This window comes from Siphateles boraxobius, unplaced genomic scaffold (genome assembly GCF_051911475.1).
Source record: "Siphateles boraxobius isolate OS27281-9 unplaced genomic scaffold, OSU_SipBor_1 80, whole genome shotgun sequence".
Lineage (NCBI taxonomy): Eukaryota > Metazoa > Chordata > Actinopteri > Cypriniformes > Leuciscidae > Siphateles > Siphateles boraxobius.
This window is the reverse complement of record NW_027509209.1, coordinates 558,494-580,494: the sequence shown is the minus strand read 5'-3', so window position 1 is coordinate 580,494 and position 22,001 is coordinate 558,494. Positions and strand designations below refer to the sequence as shown.

The 22,001-nt window shown below is 39.3% G+C and overlaps 1 protein-coding gene across 2 annotated transcripts; it reads left to right on the top strand.

Moving 5' to 3' along the window:
• Positions 1-593: 593 nt before the first annotated feature.
• LOC143730736 (DBH-like monooxygenase protein 2 homolog) lies at positions 594-15,179 on the top strand. 2 transcript variants are annotated; one of them, XM_077221307.1, is made up of 16 exons: positions 594-649; positions 1,700-1,840; positions 6,726-6,780; positions 6,934-7,158; positions 7,744-7,890; positions 8,361-8,513; positions 8,998-9,081; positions 9,169-9,324; positions 9,459-9,561; positions 11,423-11,589; positions 11,677-11,765; positions 11,898-11,994; positions 13,189-13,248; positions 14,071-14,201; positions 14,290-14,398; positions 14,487-15,179. In XM_077221307.1, exons 4-16 carry the CDS (start codon positions 7,102-7,104, stop codon positions 14,622-14,624), a joined length of 1,491 nt encoding a protein of 496 aa, XP_077077422.1. In that variant the 5' UTR covers positions 594-649; positions 1,700-1,840; positions 6,726-6,780; positions 6,934-7,101; the 3' UTR covers positions 14,625-15,179. The 2 variants fall into 2 exon arrangements, with proteins under 2 accessions (XP_077077422.1, XP_077077421.1); XM_077221306.1 differs by lacking the exons at positions 594-649; positions 1,700-1,840; positions 6,726-6,780 and having other exon boundaries at positions 6,804-7,158.
• Positions 15,180-22,001: the final 6,822 nt, after the last annotated feature.

Sequence of the window (22,001 nt, the reverse complement as noted above, 5' to 3'; positions counted from 1 at the left end):
TCTGTTTTGTTCAAGTAGGTAGTAGTTTTTTTTATTAAATGTTTGTAGATGAAAAAAAACACAAACATTAACAATTATTGTCATTGTCATAACAAAATACAAAAATACTCCAGAGTCCTTCAGTCCAGATTAAATGCCAAGTCCTTAAACACAGCCACTCTTTTATAGCTTTTACGTTTTTAGAGAACTCAAAAGATTCAAAATACATTTTTATTTTAAGTTTAAATCTTAAAAAATGCATTTAGAAAATGTAAGTAGTTTGGTCCAGAGATGTTTTAAGTAATGATTACGTCAGTTTTTGTCAAGTTCAAACTAAGAATGGCGGGCCGAGTGTTACAGCGGCCTCTAGTGGAAACAGTGTCGCCAGATTGGAAATGTCCAATTACGTACCAGAAGTTCAAAATGATCGTATTTGGAAGCAAATTATCGTACACGACGTAAACGTGCATTTATCCGAACACGTAGGATGGATTGTTTGGTTTCGTTGAGGGGGGGGGGGGGGGGGGGGGGGGGCCTGTGGTGCCTGTGTGTGTGTGTGTGTGTGTGTGTGTGTGTGTGTGTGTGTGTGTGTGTGTGTGTGTGTGTGTGTATCTGCTTGCGGGAAGGCGAGGCGAGCCTGCGAAATTATTCTGCGGCCGAGAGAGAAGCGGTAGGATGTGTGTTAGGACGAACGACTGAAAACTCTAAAATTATCGTACATTATGGGATTTTTTTCATTATTGATCGTACATCGTACAGAGGTCAAAATTATCGTACAAATACGATAATTATGGTACATCTGGCAACACTGAGTGGAAATTAGCTATATTTCACAAATACACGACAGCGGGGGGAAGTGTTTAGAAAGCCAGTGGGCTACAAGGTCGTTTTCTTAAAATGGGCGTTGCTTATATTTTGTTATTTATTTTTAATTAATGATATAATTTTTTATATATATATTTATTTACTTTACTTTATTTCAATGCATGCTGCTTGAATGTGTTGTATTGCCTTCGTCTAACAATGATAATGTTTGTTATTTGAAGAAGTTTAATAAAGTTTTTTTTAGATAGACAGATAGATGCGTGCACAGTCTTCCTTCGACGAACACAACCTTTGACAACAACAAAAAAGAAGAGGAAGAAGAAGAAAGAAAACATTTTTCACAAGCCACATTTACCGCCCGATTTCGTTAGTGGAGATCATTCAGGCTACATTATTCATAAATAAACTTTAGACATGTCCATAGAGCCGTCTAGTGGAAAACAGAGGTATTTCTTCTGCACTTCTTGACTAATGATGCACACACGCGCAGAAGAGCCATCAGCAAACGTAGACAATAAAGTAGAAAATGAGCTGCATACTTTTTTAGGGCAGTAATATTTTGTATTAATTTGTAATGTATTCTGTCTGTTTTTAACCAGGCCCTGTCCAAACTGTAAGTGACTGATTTCATGATACATTATGGCCATTTACTCTTCCTGTTTTCAAATAATATAGGCTATAATATTATAAATATATAAGATTACAAAAAAAGGTAATTGGTCCATAAGCAATTGCAAATTAAAAAAAACGTTACAATAATTTAATGTTTTAATTAAATTAATTACATTTTGATCAAATGTTTAATCTACAAAATATTTATTTATTTACTTATGAATATATTTATTCGTATTAATCCATCTCTTTGATGTTTTTCATTGTTTCGTGTTGTGAACAGGACGTCCGAGGGACGTGAGAGAACGGCGCGAGTGAGCAACACCTGTGAAGCACACCGGTCTCGCATCTCTCACGGAGGAGCGGAAGCATAAAGGAGGAGCGACGACGTTGATGATCGAGAGAGGAACAGGCCTGTGTTTTAGTTGAGTTTGGTTTTTGTATTTGTATTTTACTTTAGCCAGCAGTCGTTCGCGAGGGGCTGCTGCCAGTTCTTTATGTATATTTTCGGTACCCCGGTAACCCCGTAGTCGTCCGCGAGGGGCTGCTGGCAGTATTTTGGTTTGTTTGTTTTATTTTAAATAAAGTTTATTTGATTGTTCGCCGGTTCCCGCCTCCTCCCCTGAACATTGCTACATTTCGTTAGTTTAACCAAACGATCCCTCAGATAAATCAGATAAATCCCATCACATAGAGACTCTTTCACCTAGATATCATCATATAGAGACTGTGTCTGTTGCCCGAATTAGGAAATACAAAAAACTTCCAAACCCATCTAAGGGTCAAAATGTTATTGATATTCAACAAATAAAAAACAGATATAATACGGATGAACAAATGATAAAGTTCGGGTTGCTGAATATTCGATCCCTTACTTCAAAATCACTTATTGTTCATTATATGCAGTGTTGGGCATGTTACTTAAAAAAAAGTAGTTATAGTTACTTCTCACAAATAGTACCTGAGTTATTAACTGAGTTACATTATTATAAAAGTAACAAATATGATTACAGACAATAACCTAGATGTTCTGTGTATGACAGAAACCTGGCTAAAACCAGACGATTACATTACTTTAAATGAGTGCACCCCGCAAGATTACTGTTATAAACATGGACCTCGTCTGAAAGGCAAAGGGGGAGGTGTTGCTGTAATTTATAGTAATATTTTCAGAATTACTGCGAAGTCTAGTTTTAAATATAATTCTTTTGAAGTGTTGGTGCTTAATGTAACAATATATAGTGTAAATGATAAATCACCTTTGAGATTTGTGCTGTCTACTGTATACAGGCCACCAGGGCACCATACAGACTTTATCAAAGGATTCGCTGACTTTCTATCAGAATTAGTATTGGCTGCATATAAAGTCCTAATTGTTGGTGATTTTAATATACATGTAGATAATGGAAAAGATGCAATGGGATTGGCATTTAAAGACATTCTTAACTCTATTGGAGTTAGACAACACGTGTCAGGACCTACTCATTGTCGTAATCATACTCTAGATCTAATATTATCACATGGAATCAATGTTGATGCTGTTGAAATTCTGCAGCAGAGCGATGACATCTCAGATCATTACCTAGTCTCGTGTAAACTTCATTTAGCCAAGGCTGCAAAGCCGACTCCGTGTTACAAATATGTTAGACCTATCACTTCTGCCACTAAAGATCGCTTTATTAATAATCTTCCTGATCAGTTTCATCATCTCAACATCCCAGATAGCTTAGAAGAACTCGATATTGCGACAGAAACTTTTAACTCTCTCTTTTCCAGCATTTTAGACACAGTTGCTCTGTTGCGCTTAAAGAAGATTAAAGACACACACACACACACACACACACAGACACACACACACACACACACAGACACACACACACACACACACACACACACACACACACACACACACACACACACACACACACACACACACACACACACTCAGGCTCTAAAGAGAGCAGCCAGAAAAATGGAGGGAAACTGGAAGAAAACAAAACTAGAGGGTTTTCGCATTTCATGGAAAGAGAGCATGATTGCATACAGAGAGGCCTTAAAAGCTGCTAGATCTGCTTATTTTTCAACCCTATTAGAAGAAAATAAACAAAACCTGAGGTATTTATTTGAGACAGTGGCTAAATTAACGAAAAATAAAGTTTCAAGCCCAGAAGTTTCCATGAAACACAGCAGTAATGACTTTATGACCTTCTTCACTTATAAGATTGCTAATATCAGGGAAAAAAATATAACTATGCAACCGTCTACTACAGCATCGCATCAGGGAGTGTAGTGTCACTGACGAAAAATTAGATTAATTCATTGCTAGGAGAGGAGAGGAAGAATTTTCTAAACTCGTTAATTCATCTAAATCGACAACATGTATGTTAGACCCTATACCGACTAAACTACTGAAAGAGATGCTTCCAGAGGTTATAGATCCTCTTCTTAACATCATTAATTCATCTTTTTTCACTAGGATACGTACCAAAAACCTAAAGCTGGCTATGATTAAACCGCTTGTTAAAAAAACCCGCAACTTCATCCTACAGAATTAGTCAATTATTGGCCGATCTCGAATCTACCTTTTCTGTCAAAGATACTAGAAAAGGCAGTATCTTCACAACTATGTTCCTTTTTAGAAAGAAATGGTGTCTGTGAGAATTTCCAGTCAGGATTTAGACCGCACCATAGCACTGAGACAGCTCTCATTAGAGTCACAAATGATTTGCTCTTATCATCCGATCGTGGTTGTATCTCTCTATTAGTGCTACTCGATCTTAGTTCTGGATTTGACACCATTGACCACAACATTCTTTTAAATAGACTCGAAAACTATGTTGGCATTAGTGGAATTGCATTAGCATGGTTTAAATCATATTTATCTGACCGCTATCAGTTTGTAGCAGTAAATGAAGAGATGTCTTATCGATCACAAGTTCAGTATGGCGTACCACAAGGCTCAGTACTAGGACCGCTGCTGTTCACTCTGTACATGCTACCTTTAGGAGATATCATTAGGAAACATGGCATTAGTTTTCACTGTTATGCTGATGATACTCAGCTGTATATTTATTCACTCCCTGACAAAACTTACCAATTCACAAAATTAATGGAATGCATAGCTGATATAAAAAATTGGATGACTAGTAATTTCCTACTACTAAATTTTGAAAAAAACAGAGATTCTAATTATTGGACAAAAAACGTCCTCACATAATAACCTAGAATACCGTCTAACACTTGATGGCTGCTCTGTTAAGTCCTCATCGTCGGTTACGGACCTGGGTGTGTGTGTGTGTGTGTGTGTGTGTGTGTGTGTGTGTGTGTGTGTGCTCTTTGATAGCAAACTTTCTTTTGAAAGTCACGTGAATAGTATCTGTAAAACCGCATTTTCCATCTAAAAAATAGATCTAAATTACGTCATATACTCTCAATGACAAATGCAGAACAATTAGTCCATGCGTTCATGACATCAAAACTAGATTATTGTAATCCTCTACTGGGTGGATGCCCTGCAATCGACTGCTGGCGGTAGATCCTTTTCCTATTTAGCACCAAAACTCTGGAACAATCTTCCTAACATTGTCCGGGAAGCAGACACAGTCTGTCAGTTCAAATCTAGACTAAAAACACATCTCTTTGACCTAGCATTCACATAACACTCTATAGACTTCTATAATTCAATGTTAGGCTGCTTAGATTAGGTCAGCCGGAACCGGGAACTCTTCCCATAAATCCTGATGTACTCGTTACATCATAAGAAGAATGGCATCTACGCTAATATTAGTCTCTCTGTTTATCCCGACGTTTACCGCAGTCCGCCGGATCCAGGCCGTATCCGGATCTGATGAAGGACCTGCACCTGGACACACACACACACACACACACACACACACACACACACACACACACACACACACACACACACACACACACACACACACACACACACACACACACACACACACATGTAGTGTTTCCATATTTTATGGGGACTTTCCATAGACATAATGATTTTTATACTATACAAACTGTATATTCTATTCCCTTACACTAACCCTATCCCTAAACCTACCCATCACAGAAAACTTTCTGCATTTTTACATTTTTAGTAAACATCACTTAGTATGATTTATAAGCTGTTTTCCTCATGGGGACCAAAAAATGTCCCCACACGAACAAGGATTTCAGATATTGCCATCCTTATGGGGACACATAAGGACACACACACACACACACACACACACACACACACACACACACACACACACACACACACACACACACACACACACACACACACACACACACCAGATCTGATGAAGGACCTGCGCCTGGACACGACGACAACACAGTCCTGAAGTGTCACTAGTCATTCCCCTGTGAAGGCCTCCTTCCCTTTACCTCTGTATAAAACGTTGTCGGGATAATTCTGATTCACGTGGCTACGCCGAAGCGAAAAATTATTGAAAGAAATATATATTGAAAAAAATTCTCAGAGCCACCAGACACTGTTTTATGCAAATTAGCGGCGGGGTCGCATTAAAGAATTTTCTGTTGGAACAGTGTCGTGTTAGCGGCCGCTAAGTTAATAACTAATGATCGTTGCGACGGAAGTGAATCAATTAAAACTAACTTTATCTGGACAATAACTTTATTCTAGAGCTGCTTTAAAGCCTAAACAATCTCTGTTACTGTAATCTCCTATTATCACTGTAAAGCTGCTTTGAAATAGTCCATATTGTTAAATAGTGCTGTATAAATGAAGGTGACTTGACTTGACTCATATCCATTGTGTGTAGCTTAACGATTTTAAAGTTGAATTTATCTTAATTTTTTCATTTGTCCGAGGGAAAATTGCACCAAGCAGGACGTTTATGCTTATTCCATTCAGTTATATGAACTTATTTACTATCCCACAATATAGAGATGTGAAAAAAACAATACACACTCCCTGGATTATTCCCTAAAACATTCTTTCTATTCTTTTCATTTTTATAATAGCCTTTTTTTTTTTTTTTACAGTTCTGACCGCTGCACCTTTACTTTGACAAGAGGATACTGAAAGGGCAAAACCAAAAAAAATTTATTTACTTTAGCTTATGTAACATTATTAATGAATCTCTGCCATAGCCAGGAATTACTATTGCTACAATTCTATGCTGGCTATTCATTACGTCTTCAAAATAAATAGTAATTTTTGTATATATTGCTTGTTCACTTCTAAAGAACATGAAAGGTGCTTTTTGATAGTTGATGGCAACCTCGTTTGTACTATACTTGTAGCCTTTATGCTTCCCCAATAATAGAGTAACATCAGGTGTGGAACCGGATTCACCCGAGTGAGAGGAGGAGGACTGTGAGGTGAGGGGAGGTTACAGACCGCTTACAAAGAGCGCTGTTAAAGTGCACTACTGAGCAGTCTCATGTACACAGTCTTCTCAAACATCTTACACAAAGACTTGAAAAGGTAACATGGGCCCATTATCTCTGGTCCTGCTCTTGCTTTCGGCCCAGTGGTCCTGCGCTCAGGAAGACCCTCTTCTGCCTTTCTCTGAACACCTGGACCCCGAGCACGATGTGCGGCTGAAGTGGGGCTTTGATGAGATCCAGGGCACCATCTTGTTCGAGCTCACTGTCAACACCAGCGGCTGGGTCGGGTTTGGCTTCAGCCCTAAAGGAGGAATGACTGGAGCCGATATCGTCATTGGAGGAGTTGGACCGAAAGGCAGTTACTTCACGGTAAAGTCAAGAAAGACTGACACTGATAACTGTCAGAGTCACTTACAGTGGATACTTTTATATCCTGGACTCTGATTCATATATGTATTTCATAGTTAGTTAGAGCATCTTTTATATAAATTATTTTAGTCTTTCACATTACCAAGATTCAAGACTGATGATAACTGTCAATAACTCACTTCAAGTGGAGTTACAAGCTCTTCTTTATATTCTTGATTCTGATTCATAGTGATATGTAATTAATATGTAGTTCATTAAATATAAGATTTTATATTATGAACTTATTTAGTTTTCTCAGTGGCTCTAAGCTGGGATATTTTTGAAGTTATTTTCTGAGTGTGACAAAATCAAAGACAAGACAAATTCTACTTTTGTATTAGACGTATAAGTTAAATGATATTTGTTTCCAAACTAGATGTTCTAAATAGATGTAAATGTTGGTAAATGAACCTGATATTGTAAGTGTTTTGGCCTTTTGAAAACTATAAAACTAGTTTGAACTGGACTGGGAACTGTACATCTACAAACATAAAGACAAAAACATGTTGCTATGCGTACATACATCTTTGTTTTCCTGTTGTTCAGGACCGTCATGCTGGGGGGAATTCAGTACCTGTGGTTGACCAGCAACAGAACTACAAACTCCTGTTTCTAACCGAGTCTGACGGGAAAACTGTCATGAAGTTTCAGAGATCTATTGAGTCTTGTGATGAAAACGATTTACCCATCACTGTGAGCATAAACAATGTGTTTCTTCCCCCTATACCTCTACAAACAAAGAGTAGTTTAACAACACCATGTAACCCTCCTCTTTCTTGTATGTAATATGCATTCTGCAGTTTTATTCAGAAAACAATGATGGTGAAACTATGGCATTGTTGACAAAACAAAACCAGCAATGTAAGGGAATCCGCATGATGGCGGTCCTCAGGGATCAGGGTGTTTCTGAGAACGCCTCTCCATAAACACAATGCTTAACCGGTTTGTCAGGAGGCTCTGAACTGTCCGTCTAAAAACCCTCCTTAACTCAGAAACCATAAAATACTAGATCAAACAAATAGCTGTTATCTTGGACATAGGCTCACTGCAAACTTCTGTGAGTGTCAACCGCATTTAACTGCATTCTATAGGTGGCCAAAGAGCTTCTTATTTTCCATTTAGAGATCACAAAAAGTGTTTTCTTTGTTTTATTGCATGATCAGAATCTTCCCATGAAGCTGATCTATGCGTACGGGCAGAGCGATGACATCGTGTACCATAATAACCGAAGGGGAACGAAAGAGGTGAACCTGTTGAAGTACATGCCTCGTGTCACTCCTGCAAACAGCAAGTATTTCGACATGACTATGGTCAATGTAAGAGAATTTTACTTTTTCTTTTTGTCTAAAATTTATTGTCATTTAATAATGCAAAAACGATGCCAATAATTTAGATTATAAAGAAGAAAGTACTGGATGTTTAAGTAATTTCAACTTAAATTACATTAAACTTACTTAATCCTTAAATGCATACATTTTTGCCAATCATCATTAGGTTACATATTTGGGTGTTTAGTTACCCGGATCTATATTATTGTATTATTCTGAGCACCATTACTCCAGTCTTCAGTGTCACATGATCCTTCAAATCATTAAATATGCTGATATGTATTAAATATGCTGAATAAAATTAGCCCATTCATTCCTTCTTTTTTTAAATCATACTGACCCACAAACTTTTGAATGGTAGCCTACTGTAACTGCATGTTGATCTCAAAACTCGGCACCAGTCATGCAAGAAAACAAAGTGAGTGAACTTTCACTAAACTTAATAGGCTGCTTACATTTAAAATCATTTCAGTTCACTGTACCAGCCAATCAAACCTACTATCACTGCAAGATCACGAGAGCCCCGACTTTTGATCACAAACAGCACATTTATCGTGTAAGTGAGTCTATGAACTTCACACACATGATCTATCCACCGATCTGTCGATCATCTTCATCTCTGACTTACTTTCTTCATCTCCAGATTGAGCCGTTCATCACAAACTTGGACCTCGTGCATCATCTGCTGCTGTACCGCTGCCCGCCGACTGTGACGGAGCCGTCTGAAGCGCAGTGTTACACCCAACTGAGTGGCAATGAGTGTATGGAGACCATGGCAGTGTGGGGAGTTGGCGGAGGGGTCAGTCTCTGTTCAGATATCAAACATTTTCATCTCTCGGTTACATTTTCTCGTTTTTAAATGACTAATATGGAACATTTGTGGGGTCTATGAGTGATCAAAATATTTTGGATTTGTATATCCATTTCTTTCAGGCGTTTGAACTTCCTGAGATGGCAGGACTTCCAATTGGAGGAAATGTTGGAGATTTTTTCTACAGGCTTGAAGTGCATTACAACAACCCAAATAAAAGTGCAGGTCAGTCAGTAGTGGTTTACAGTGTAAGATATCACACTGTGATGAATATTTAAAGTCAGCATGAAACGGAAGTTGCAATAGTCCCTCTTGTGATTTGTGACATATCCGAGTGAAACGGCTTCTCGAATGTAGGCGGTGACTTTGTGGTTTGCTATTGAGTGCAACTGTCAGGTTCCTGAAGGAAAAACTTCATTTAATTTCTCCTTAGGGAAACTGATTTTTTTAACGATTTTGCCATCAGCATAGGCCTACCTCGAGAGCGATTCGAGAATAGCCGGAGGACAGCTTCTCCAGGGCTGCGCTCCAGTCCACTTTCAGACATGCACTTGTGAACTTCAGGCATGAAGTACTAACCCAGGCCATGTACCACAATCCAACATGATTGTGACGTCAACGCATATTGCGTTTAATTTACTCCACCACAAACAACTCTATGAAATATATATATATATTTTTAAATTAAACAACACACCTATATACATATAGAATGCTGCATTAAACAATTTCGTAAGGGAAAAAAATAAATAATAAACCAACCCCATAGTGGATTCTAAGTGAGCAAGGGCTTAGCACGTTCCAACGCAGCCGAATGCACAGGTCCCGCCAGTAGTGGGCGCTCATGCAACGTGAGCAATGACGTACATCCGAGTGAGCAGACGGAGGGAAGTTAGCGAGTGAAGGGCATGACCTTTTTTGACTGGAATGGTTGCTCTGATGACGACACATCTGTTCCACGATTGGCAGGAAGTTTCAAGTTTATTCTCACATATTGCTAACGAATCTGTTTTTTACAACAGTAAACACTCTTTTCATGTAGTCGCGATGTTATTGTGTCATGTTTATCAAAATAAAACTGATTAAAAAACGCAGACCCCACTTCATTGATAGTATAGGCTTATGTCGATCTGTATTCTTGTTCAAACAGTAGCCTTGGCAATATATTTGGCAAATATTGCATTTATTTCACTTCTGCTGTGGTAAAGTATGCAAACACTACGGGAACAGCCTTACTGTAAGCTACATGGTTGTTAATTGATAGTATTTGCTTCTGTTGAAGCCGTTTGCTTGAATTATTTCAACTTAGTCTGAAAATAATAGTTTTTATCTGCAGAATTCGTGTTGAAAAACACATTACCCATGATGCTGTACAGAAAATTCCACCAATCAGAGTCAAAACAAGCTAAATTTGCCAAAAGATCTCGTTAGCTCCGCCAACTCCCATGAAGCACCAAATTTCATAATAGAGTTGGTCTCCTCTCTCTGTCTCTCTCTATATATACATAATGACAATATTTAAATGAGTAGTTTTATATTTTTGATTCAGTCATGCTGTCCTCATAATGCTTCATGGGATTGCATATGGGTGGTGATGGTGCAGTGGATAAGACACATGCCTTTGGTGTGAGAGACCCGGGTTCGAATCCACTGTGAGACACCAATGTGTCCCTGAGCAAGACACTTAACCCCTAGTTGCTCCAGAGGCGTGCGACCTCTGACATATAGCAATTGTAAGTCGCTTTGGATAAAAGCGTCAGCTAAATGAATAAATGTAATGCATTTCTGTACCTATTCCATTCAGTACACATGTCTTGTTGTACCTTTGTAGTTTTGTATGATTTTCAAATACATTTTGCTTCAAATCAAAGATTTTAAGGTTATGATTCACCTCAGCTTGGTTCATGGCTTAAAATTATTTAGTAAAGACTTTTTTGTAATCCCTATGGGAAAAAAGAATGGAAAAATACTACGCTGAAAAAGTAAGTGTTGCACTCTAGTGCTGTGATCTCGTGTGAGTGACAGGTTGTCCCGCCCTCTTTTGATTTCATGATGACATAGTAAAACAATATCCCTCTCTACACAGGTCGAGTTGATAACTCGGGTCTGCGATTCTATTACACATCTGAGCTCCGTCAGCATGATGCAGCTGTTCTGATGACAGGGCTTGCCGTGACCCCGGGTTACGCCATCCCACCCAAAGCCAAATCCTTCCTCACGTACGGCCTGTGTGACACTGCCTATATTCCAAAGGTATGATATATTAGCTACTCACATTCTCTCAGTCAAAGGCAGACTCGGCAGATGACTGGGTGATCTGTTGTGTTCTGTCATCGACAGGTTCTGGAGACGTCACATGATCTTCAGGTGTTTTCTGTGATGATGCACACACACTTGGCTGGACGGAAGGTGCGAGTCGGACACTTCAGGTAAACGTCAAAACCATCAATAACTGAATTAAAGCTACCCCGAAAATAATGTGTGCTTTTCTTTCTTCTGTGATGCATAGCCTAAAGTTACTGTAACGAATTATTATTTTTGTAAATTCTTATCCTCGTCAGAGGGGGAAAACAGATTGATCTTCTAGCCGCAGATGAAAACTACGATTTTGAATATCAGGAAGCGACAAACTTGGGCAAAACTAAGACAGTGAAGTTGGTAAGTGCGAAAAGATTTAAACTAATATATTAGGGATGGGCATGATTAATCGACGATCGATTATTGATCATTAAGAATTTCGTCGATCACGTTAATTTGTTATCGATTATCATTAAACTAATGCTGCTGCGTTGCGTAGTGTGAGTGGAAAGTGAACGTGTTCCCCGGGCTGGTCAAGTTAGCGCGGAGGTACCTGTGCATCCCGGCAACGTCAGTCCCCTCAGAGCAGGTGTTTTCAGCGGCTGGACTGAAGCCTTGTTTACACTCGACGCGTCCGCACGAGCGCGAAGGTGAGCGCGGCAAAAATGACGTCATTGCGGTATTCGGTGTTTCAAAGGCGAGCGCGTCGAGTTAAAACGCCTCGTCTGTTTGGGGAGGTGCGCGCGCAGTCTGTGGAGACTCGCGCTGCAGATCCAGGCGAAGGTGTAAACGAGGTTTGACGGTCAGGTTGCGGTCGCGTCTGACCTCAGATCATGTCATCAACATGCTTATCTTTCTCCACAAAAATCAGTAGACTGGTGTAGAAGTTGTATGTGAGTTACTAGTTATTTTTTACGAGGCTTTGTTAAGTAGCCTAGCCTAATTGATTGTTACAGTAGGTAGGCTAATCTCTCTCACCCTCTTTCTCGACTCCGTTCTTGGATAGTTTTGAGTTACATTTTGACAAAACCTGTCAGATCTAAGTATTATTATGTTTTTGGTTAAGTTATTGTTTAACATGATTTTTTTATTATTATTTATTATTTTGGAGCAAACGAGGGTCTCTGTTTAAGAACACCAACTCGCAGCTGCAGGTTCCGTTGCTTTCGAGCACCGCCGCGCATATCTTCAAGTTTAGCCTAACCGAACGTCCAGTTTTACTGCCACAAGTTGATCATCTTGTAATAAAGATCTAATCGAGGAAAAACGCGCTGTATTTTTGTATTTTCATTGCATTTTTAATTTATAAAAAGTATATAATATAAAAATAAATAATGAATTTGAATATAAAAATATTAATGATTAATCGATAGTCGATCGTTAATTCTCCCGACGATCGACTAAGAAAATTTAATCGAATGCCCATCCCTATAATATATATATATATATATATATATATATATATATATATATATATATATATATATATATATATATATATATATATATAAATGTATTGGCAGTAAGTGAAATAAAGCAACTTGTTTCTTGCAGGGTGACAAATTGCTGGTGGAGTGCACATATAACACTGAAAACCGCATCACACTCACATGGGTTAGTACATTTACATAGAGACTCATAGTGTCTTTTATTCAGCACCGTATAGTTTCAGTGTTGGGGAAAGGTGACTAATTGTGTAACTAATTACTAATGAATAGTAACAAAGTACTTTTTATGGAAAGTAATGTGTTATGTTACTTTTGCTTTACTCTTTCTCAACTGGGCTGGACTTCCTTGTTTGTACTTTAATAACAAAAAAGTTGTATTTTTGGCAAATGTAATGGTTCTTTCACACTAAAAGTGAAATGCTAATTCCCGCCCGTACAGCAGAGGGCGCCACTGAAACAAACCTTTCAGCTGTTCTTCCATTCTGGACACTTACTTCAGCAATAAAAACAAACAAAACAAATGTGATGTTTATCTATAGTCCTTTTTGCTTAGTATGGTTGAATTGGATCATCAAAGGTCAGCAGCAAAGACATTGGTTCATAAAGTGAGATTAAACGCAAAGTATATTTGTGTTATTTGCAGGTTTGTGTATTATTGTGAGTTTGCATTTCACTGTTTTTATTTATTTTGAGGAATTCTGAATCTGTTTTCGTGCAAGTGAGAAGAGTAAATGCTCACATTTAGAACTACAACAAGTATCATGTTCACACAGCGCACACAACGCCTATGCAATTACTCACAATTTCTCTCAAGAGGTGTCAGTAAATAAATGGTAAAATAAAGTAACCTGCATTAATTATTTCAAAAAGTCATTCGGATATTTTGTTGTAAATTTATAAGTAATGCGTTACTTTACTAGTCACTTAACGAAAGTAATCTGACTACTGGGGTGAGTATGGATGTGTAACTCTCTTTTGCTGCCCACAGGGGGGGCTCTCGACTTCAGAAGAGATGTGTCTGACTTTCCTCTTCTACTATCCAGCCATGAATCTGAGCAGTTGTGTGAGCTTCCCTAATTTACAGACATTAGGATCTGCAATGGGAGCAACAGATACAGCGTAATCTAATTTAAAACATTGTTTTAATGTATTTAGCTCTCAATATTTGCCCTAATGATAATGTGGCTTTTATTTGATAACTTTGCAGTACCTGGCTCGATATGATGTACATGAACACTTGGAATGACACGTCTATCAATCAATACCAACAAACACTGAAGAGAATTGATCAGCTAGTCATAGTCGCTGATTCATTTGTAAGTGTCCACACCTCTACAACATGCATACATGTTTCTGTTCTGACCTCAGCTGTTCCCTGACACGCTTTTCCATGTGTATTTCCAGAACAACATATCATACAACCCAGGGATGATTCCTGATCTCAGAGCCGTCCCGTCTGCACCCTGCATGAGCGCTTGTGCCATCAAACGTCTTGCTTTGATATCGCTGCTCCTCTGTTTGACAGTGCATTGGGATTTATGAAACCTTCATGCAAAATACTAAACCTGATGTTCTTTCAGTGGCTGTGATTAATAAGTAAATCAATTTAACAAGCAACCACTCCTGGCTCACAGCAGGGATATACTTGACAGCAACATAAAAACCAGAATAACAGAAAATTGAGCCAAATATATGATATATAACGTTTTTATATAGATTTTTTAGCAAATTATATCAGGATGGAAATTGACTTTACACTTTACTTCCATTGGGTTACTTTCAGATATTATAAATAAAATGTGAATATATAGAATATTTCCAACCTTGAGTTGTAATTAAAAACAACAAAAATGGCAATGATAATTATGATAATTATAATTATTACAAAAATAAATACACATTTATTCAGCCAATAGATTAAGTGTTTATGCAGTGGTAATGCACATAAAATGTTAGACGTGTGCTTATAGCTCCCTCTAGTGAGAAGAATAGACATCCATATGGGTAACCAGACAGTTGATGGGCTATATTGACTTAGACCTATGGTAAGGAATGTAAGGGAAAAAATGACTAAAAAATAAAGTCATCATTTATTCATCCTTGTGTCCTTAAACATCTGTATGGAGACGGGGACGGGGACGGGGGGTTTGACTCCATTGACTTTGCATTGCGAGAAGCTGTCTCCTTATCACAAAAAACTAAAAACAAAACAATGTCTAAACGCTGCAACGTGACAAGGTGTACCGCAAACGAGCGAACCCAGGAATACATTTTATAAGCTGTCAACCCCAAAAAAATAGCGTTTAAGGACACAAAAGTGGATACAGGCTGGAACGAATGGGTAAATTGTGGGACACTCAGTATGCAATAAAATACACTATGTGTGCATTAAACATTTTGTCCAAATGTCAGTCTAATTATATTTCTGTAAGCTAAGCTATCCCGGTGGCCGATTACGTTCCCATCCCCAACATGACACGTTGGGCTCTGTCTCAATTGCCTGTATCCACTTTTGTGTACTTAAAGCTACAATGTGTAATTTTTGTCGTCACTAGGGGTCGCTAACCTCTTACAATAATAAAGGTGTAGATAGATGACGCAGTGATAAGCGGAATCATGGAACTTGCCGTCATGCTGATGGATCTAATAATGTTTATGGATGAGAGAAAACATTCATGTTTTTTAACATGACTGTGGTGTGAAGCAGGGAGTGATTGCTAATGAGAGACAGATATCAGCGCCACACGCGAGTCCCGCGGATATAAAGGAATGAGGACATTTCATTCTACCGAACTAGTGCTGAATTACTACTCACAGGTCAGTTTATTTGACGAATTAAACTTGTGAGGTAACACAGCGCTTTCACTTGGTCTACACTCTACACTATCATACTAAATAGCATTTGAGTGTGTTGAAAGTTATAATGTTATTCTATGTGTTAGTTTGTTAGCTATATGAGACTAGCCGTAAGCTAGATCCTATTCTTTCATGAATCCGACTTCTCCAAGTATGGCTCGCTTCAGCCTGCGGTGGACATCCAGCCCCGCCCACATCCAGCCCCGCCCACATCCAGCCTTGCCCACATCCAGCCCTGCACACATCCAGCCCCGCCCACATCCGACCATATGTGTTGTAGATATGCAGTATGCTACACAGGGGCGTCACTAGGATTTTCATTTTAGGGGGGCTAAGCCCCCAATGAGGGTATGATTTTTAAAAAAAATGATAAAAAAAAGGAAACACTTTACTTTAGGATCTAATGTTCCCTATTAACCAGTTCCATTACCATGCAAATGCAGGGTTTTATAATCACTGTGGTCCCAAATGTGAGGTAGGGCAGATAGGGGGTTTCTGGGTTTCCCCGAGAAAATTTTGATTTCTCTGATCTACATAAATTAAGATGTTTTGAAGGCCAAAAAAATTGGATTACAGCTTTAAAACCATGTCAGTGGGCAGCTTATTATTTTTCTCTCCTCATCAGACAGCATCACACTCTTTTTCTCTTTGTTTTTATCTTGCCCTGTCTCTTCCCCTCCTAAAGCTGAGCTTTGACTGATATAGGCTATTTATTATTGTCTGTCAGTGAAGAAAGTAACATAGGGTCAACTGATAGGTTGATTTTGCCTATGAATCATTTTCTCAGACGCGTTTATTTACTGAAAGCTACTAAAGCTAGGTAATTAAGTTTATTAAATGCATTCACAATATGTAGTCTACACATTCATTATTGATCTTATGCCTAATAGAGGGGCGTAGAAAGGGCTTTATTATCAAAGAGGTCTTAAATTTGAGGTTGGTAGGGGGTTCAATTTTTTATTTCTCTGATATGTGCATTTCAAGACGTTTTTAAGACAAAAAAAGGATAAGAAATAGCTTTAAAACCATGTCAGTGGACAGTAGATTATTTGTCAATACCTGCTCTCTCCTCATCTCCATCACTCTTTCTTTTTCTCTCAGTCTCTTCATCCCTTTCTCTTCCCCTCCTAAAGCTGAGCTTTTTTAATTTACTAAAGGCTACAATTTGAATTATATTCTCAATATGTACACATTCATTATTAATCTTGTGCCTAACATGATGAAACGGTTTTGTTAATGTTTCTTGTCCCCTCACAATGACAGTAAACTAATTATTACATTACATAGGCCTCAGTCAAGTTACATAGGCCTATTTTCAGTTCAAAATGGTGAAATTAGACAAACTATATTAGTTTGCCTGATTATTTTTTGTCATTCGTTTAACATTTATGACCTAAAAAAAAGGTCAAATATGAAATTATAAGTTTAGCTATTTACATCTTATCTCGCACTTGACCGTAGGGGAGAGTGGGGTAAAGTAGGACATTTTTTACATTTGCTCTCCTCTAAGCGAGCTAAAATTATATATCATTAAAATTTACACATTTCCCATTAATTCAGGATGTTTCCTAGCAATGGAAATTATCAGAATGTATTTAGGGTGAAGGGCAGTGAAAATATGATTGTTTTTTAAAAAGTGGTCTTGTGTCTCACTTTACCCCAGCTTAGGGGTAAACTGAGACAGACCAGAGAAATCAAGGGGGTAAAGTGAACCAGCTGGGGGTAGCCCCTGACTCCGAGCCCTGGCTCCCTGGAAAGCAGACGACTGGTATCAGTCAGGAGTGAGTATGGGTGTGGTTACGAGGAGAAGGGTGATCTCGACAAATGCCTCCAACCTAGGTTGGGGGACCCTTTACGAGGGCAGGCCCGTCTCTGGCATATGGTCAAGCTTGGAGAAGCGCCTACATATAAACTGTCTGGAGATGAGAGCAGTTGCTCTATCGCTGAAAGCCTTTCTCCTCTACTTAAAAGGCCACCAGGTCCTGGTCCTATATAAATCGCCAGGGTGTTCTCAGGTCAAGCAAACTGCACGCCATGGCCAAAAAACTAATTTTATGGTCTCAGCACAACCTGTGCTCCCTAAAGGTGGTGCACGTGCCAGGCATTCTGAACCAGGGTGCGGATATGTTATCCAGAGACAGTGTTCCCCCAGGGGAATGGTCTCTTCACCCACAGACGGTTCAGCTAATATGGAGCATCTTTGGATAGGCAGAGGTCGACCTCTTCGCCTCAGAAGACAACGCTCATTGCCGAAAATTTTTCTCAATCATGCTTGCCCACGATTGGCCGAGCCGCCCGCTATATGCATTTCCTCCGGTCACGATGTTACCACAGGTCATCGAACGGATCAGGAAGAGCAAGTGTGCAGAGCTACTAATAGCACCTCTCTGGAAGACCCAGTCATGGTTCTCCGAGCTGGCACAGCTGCTGGAAACAGCCCCATGGCCGGTTCCGCTGAGGAGAGACCTCCTCACGCAGGCAAACCGATTAATCTACCGTCCCCGTCCTGACTCATGGGCCCTTTATGTATGGCCCCTCAACGGATACTCGGGTGTCTCCCGGAAAGGGTGCTGAAAAGGATCACTGAAGCAAGAGCGCCGTCAGCTAGACGCCTCTACGCTCAGAAATGGGTGGTATTTTCTGGCTGGTGCGCTGCACGGAGCCTGGACCCCTATTTGTGCGAAGTATTTAGTGTACTTGCCTTCTTACAAGGGCATTTGGATGCGGGTCGTACCCCCGCCACGTGTATGTGGCTTTGATCAGGGGATCGCTTCAGTCTTAGGCTGAAGGCTTAGGCCACACCCATTCTGGAGGGGTCTGACACGCCAGGGCGCGAAGCAGTTTTATTGGTTCTTGCTTTTGAGCTGCCTCGCCATATAGACGCCCCTGATGCGACATACAAAGGCTAAATAGAGAGATTGCTTTCTTTGACTGATTATACAACTTAAGTGATCCACCTATGGGGATTCAAATCTTCAAATCCGAAAACAAGAGGATATGCATTGATGTCACTTTCCCGCCAGAATACGCCCCCCCAGCCGGACTGAGTGGCAAAAGAGCCTGCTGCATAAGTGGATTTAATAGGGGAATTTGCGAAAACGCTAGTAAAACAAACAATTATCAGTTTAAACTAAAGGTTGGACTCGATATTGTTCCTCCTTCTATACAAAGATCTCGTGATTCATGGATATTGACATCCAGCCCATTTTAGGTGTGTTTTTTGGCGCCATTTACGCTGAACACAAATTCTGGCGCGCAGTCTTTTTGCCACTCACTGGGCTTAACTGCAGTCACTCCAGCCGACAGAGAAGTCTCGCGCATACCCGCTATACAGATGTTGTCTTATTTACAACATGCCAATCAGACTTTCAGCAAACAAACATGAAGGATGCCCGGGCCAGTTAACAGGCCAGCACTGCATCGTCACAAGAGTTTAAGTCTAGAGAATTTAAATATTCAAGAAGACACGAAAGATAACTCAATTTGTTAATTATGCGCTGTGTGAGTAGTTTAGACACAAAAACTGAATTGAGCTCTCTTTCACGTCTTCTTGCACTTGAACGGACAAATAAAAAAAAAATGTGTCAACAGTACCCGTCTCGGTGAGTATAGTAAACATCTCCGGTTATGGCTTAAGTGAACGTAAACAGTTGAGAAAGATGTACCAGTATCAGTATTGGATACAAGCATTAGTCTTAAAGGTGATATATCATGAAAATCTGACTGTTTCCATGTTTAAGTGCTATAATTGGGTCCCCGGTGCATCTACCAACCCAGAAAACGTGAAAAGTGATGCCCAGTAACTTTGTTTTGGTAAACCTTTCTCTGCAAACATGTCAAAAAGTGAGCCAAACAAACCATTTGTGATGCACTTTTAAAAGGTAAGACGTTTAAAGAATAAGATTGTATATTATCAGTACATCTGAATCAAACTAACTTGTGTATTTAAACATGCTAGTTGATTATTGCTCTCTAAATTAGTAGTTTTAGGGGGCGTTATCAGATAAAAGATAGGTCATTGGATAAAGTTAGTTACACATAACAAACCACAAACAGCCTATTAATGGTTAAACCCATTCTATTAATCCAGTTTTATCCTTTGTTGTGTAATTAGAGGAAAATGCTTCTAAACAGGGGTTAATTATAACATTGGGGAGTGTGACAGTGATGGGTGGAAGTGGTAAAATTAATATCCGTTTTATCCCCTATGTGCAATAACGGAAAAAAAAAATCCTTATTTTAGATTGGATATTTGAGTAAGCAAAAACGTATGGGTGGAGTTTTTTAGGCATTGTGTTTTTGTTGACTATTACCTGTCTATTTTATGTTTAATATATTATGGGATCCAGCCTCACCCCATCGATTTGAGCGCCGAAGCACTTCCTGGGACTATCTGAGGTCTACGCAAATCACGCGACGACCAAGCATTTTGAACTTCCGTTGTCGCAACTCTTTGGCTGGATCCCAAAGGACACAATCAGATGTGGTGAAGTGTTGAGTTCCACTGAAGAGATGAGTCCTAGCTTAGGACCCAAGCAATCCCATTGGTTCAAAGCACATTTTATGGGTAATCGCTTTAGTGCCTGGTTATAAATCAGATATCACTTAATTACATAAGTCGTTTGAACAACATTATAACGACCATTAGTATATTTTAACTTACTATAGTTTCACATACTAGTATTTAACCGAAGCTATAGATTGTGAAATTGTACATTTCTCGTCTTTGGTGTTTTTTTAGTTAGCTTAATAACAATCAACAATGTCGCAAAACATACCTAAACATGTTTTTTCTTTCCCTTTAACTATATAAATAATCAGTATAAAAATAAACGATTATTACATTAATTAAAGTTTGATTGATTACATCAACTTACACAGCTTTAGATCAGGCATACTCCTGGGGTCCTAAGCTGAGACTCAACACTTCACCGCACCGGCCCTGTGGACCCCTCCGAGGTCACACTCGCTGACGTCAGGAAGTGCACCCCTAGGGGGCGCTGGCCTCAAGTCCACGCCAGAGTGTGTTTTGGGACAAGCTTGATGACATCATGTCATCGAAAGTCAAACAGCCACGAAACTCAAACTCCTCCCCTCATTTATCTGATTGGGCGTTCGCATTGATTCCTGGCTAGGTAATTTGTGTGGAGGGTCGAAAGTGCGTGCTTCGCCAAAGTCCGCATCTAGGGCACAAAGTCGGCGTTCGCAAACACACTTTTGAGCGCTGAAATGCCGAAAGGGGCATTCTACGGACTCGTACACTTGGCGAACACGTGCAATTTAAGGCCACGAGACCGCGAGTCCACATGAAGTGTGCCGTTTGAGATCCAGCCTATCTCTATAGACCTTATGTAGCCACGCCCCTTTTCAGCGCTGAGCTCGTTGTCTTTTGACTCCCGGTCTGTATTTTCACAGCGATCTTGCGTAGTTATGAATGAACGGCTCGTTTAAAAAAATTCCAAGGTCCATTTGTTAAGACACATGCTTTATAATGCTTAAGATAAACATTACAATGCTCATGATGAATTCCGTTAACTCTACAATAAGTAAATCAACTTCACCAGCTAATTACTCCTGGACAGCGATGCCATAGAAATATACAGAGCGAACGCAAAACCGGAAGTTCAAAGACAATATTCTAAAGATGGCGGCGCCCTCGTTTCTCTGGTGCATAAGGTCTATTTGGCTCTGGTGTAAAGGATCGGTCCTCTTTTGAACGGAGGCGGAGCTGCAGCTCATTTGCATTTAAAGAGGCGCACACAAAAAAACAGAGCATTTTTGCTCACAAGGGGCAAAAACAAAAAGGGTCACATTTGACAAGCTATAATAAATGATCTGGGGGGTATTTTGAGCTGAAATTTCACAGGCACATTCTGGGGACATAATATATTTATATTACATCTTGTGAAAAGGGTCATAATATGTCACCTTTAACTTGACAGAAACCTAATATTTCTGCTGGTGTCTGTTTTTAATGTTAATCAAACCACAAAAGACAAAAAATGAGTCACTGCTCTTGACTGAACAACTTTTGTACATTTAATAAGGATTAATCAATGTTAA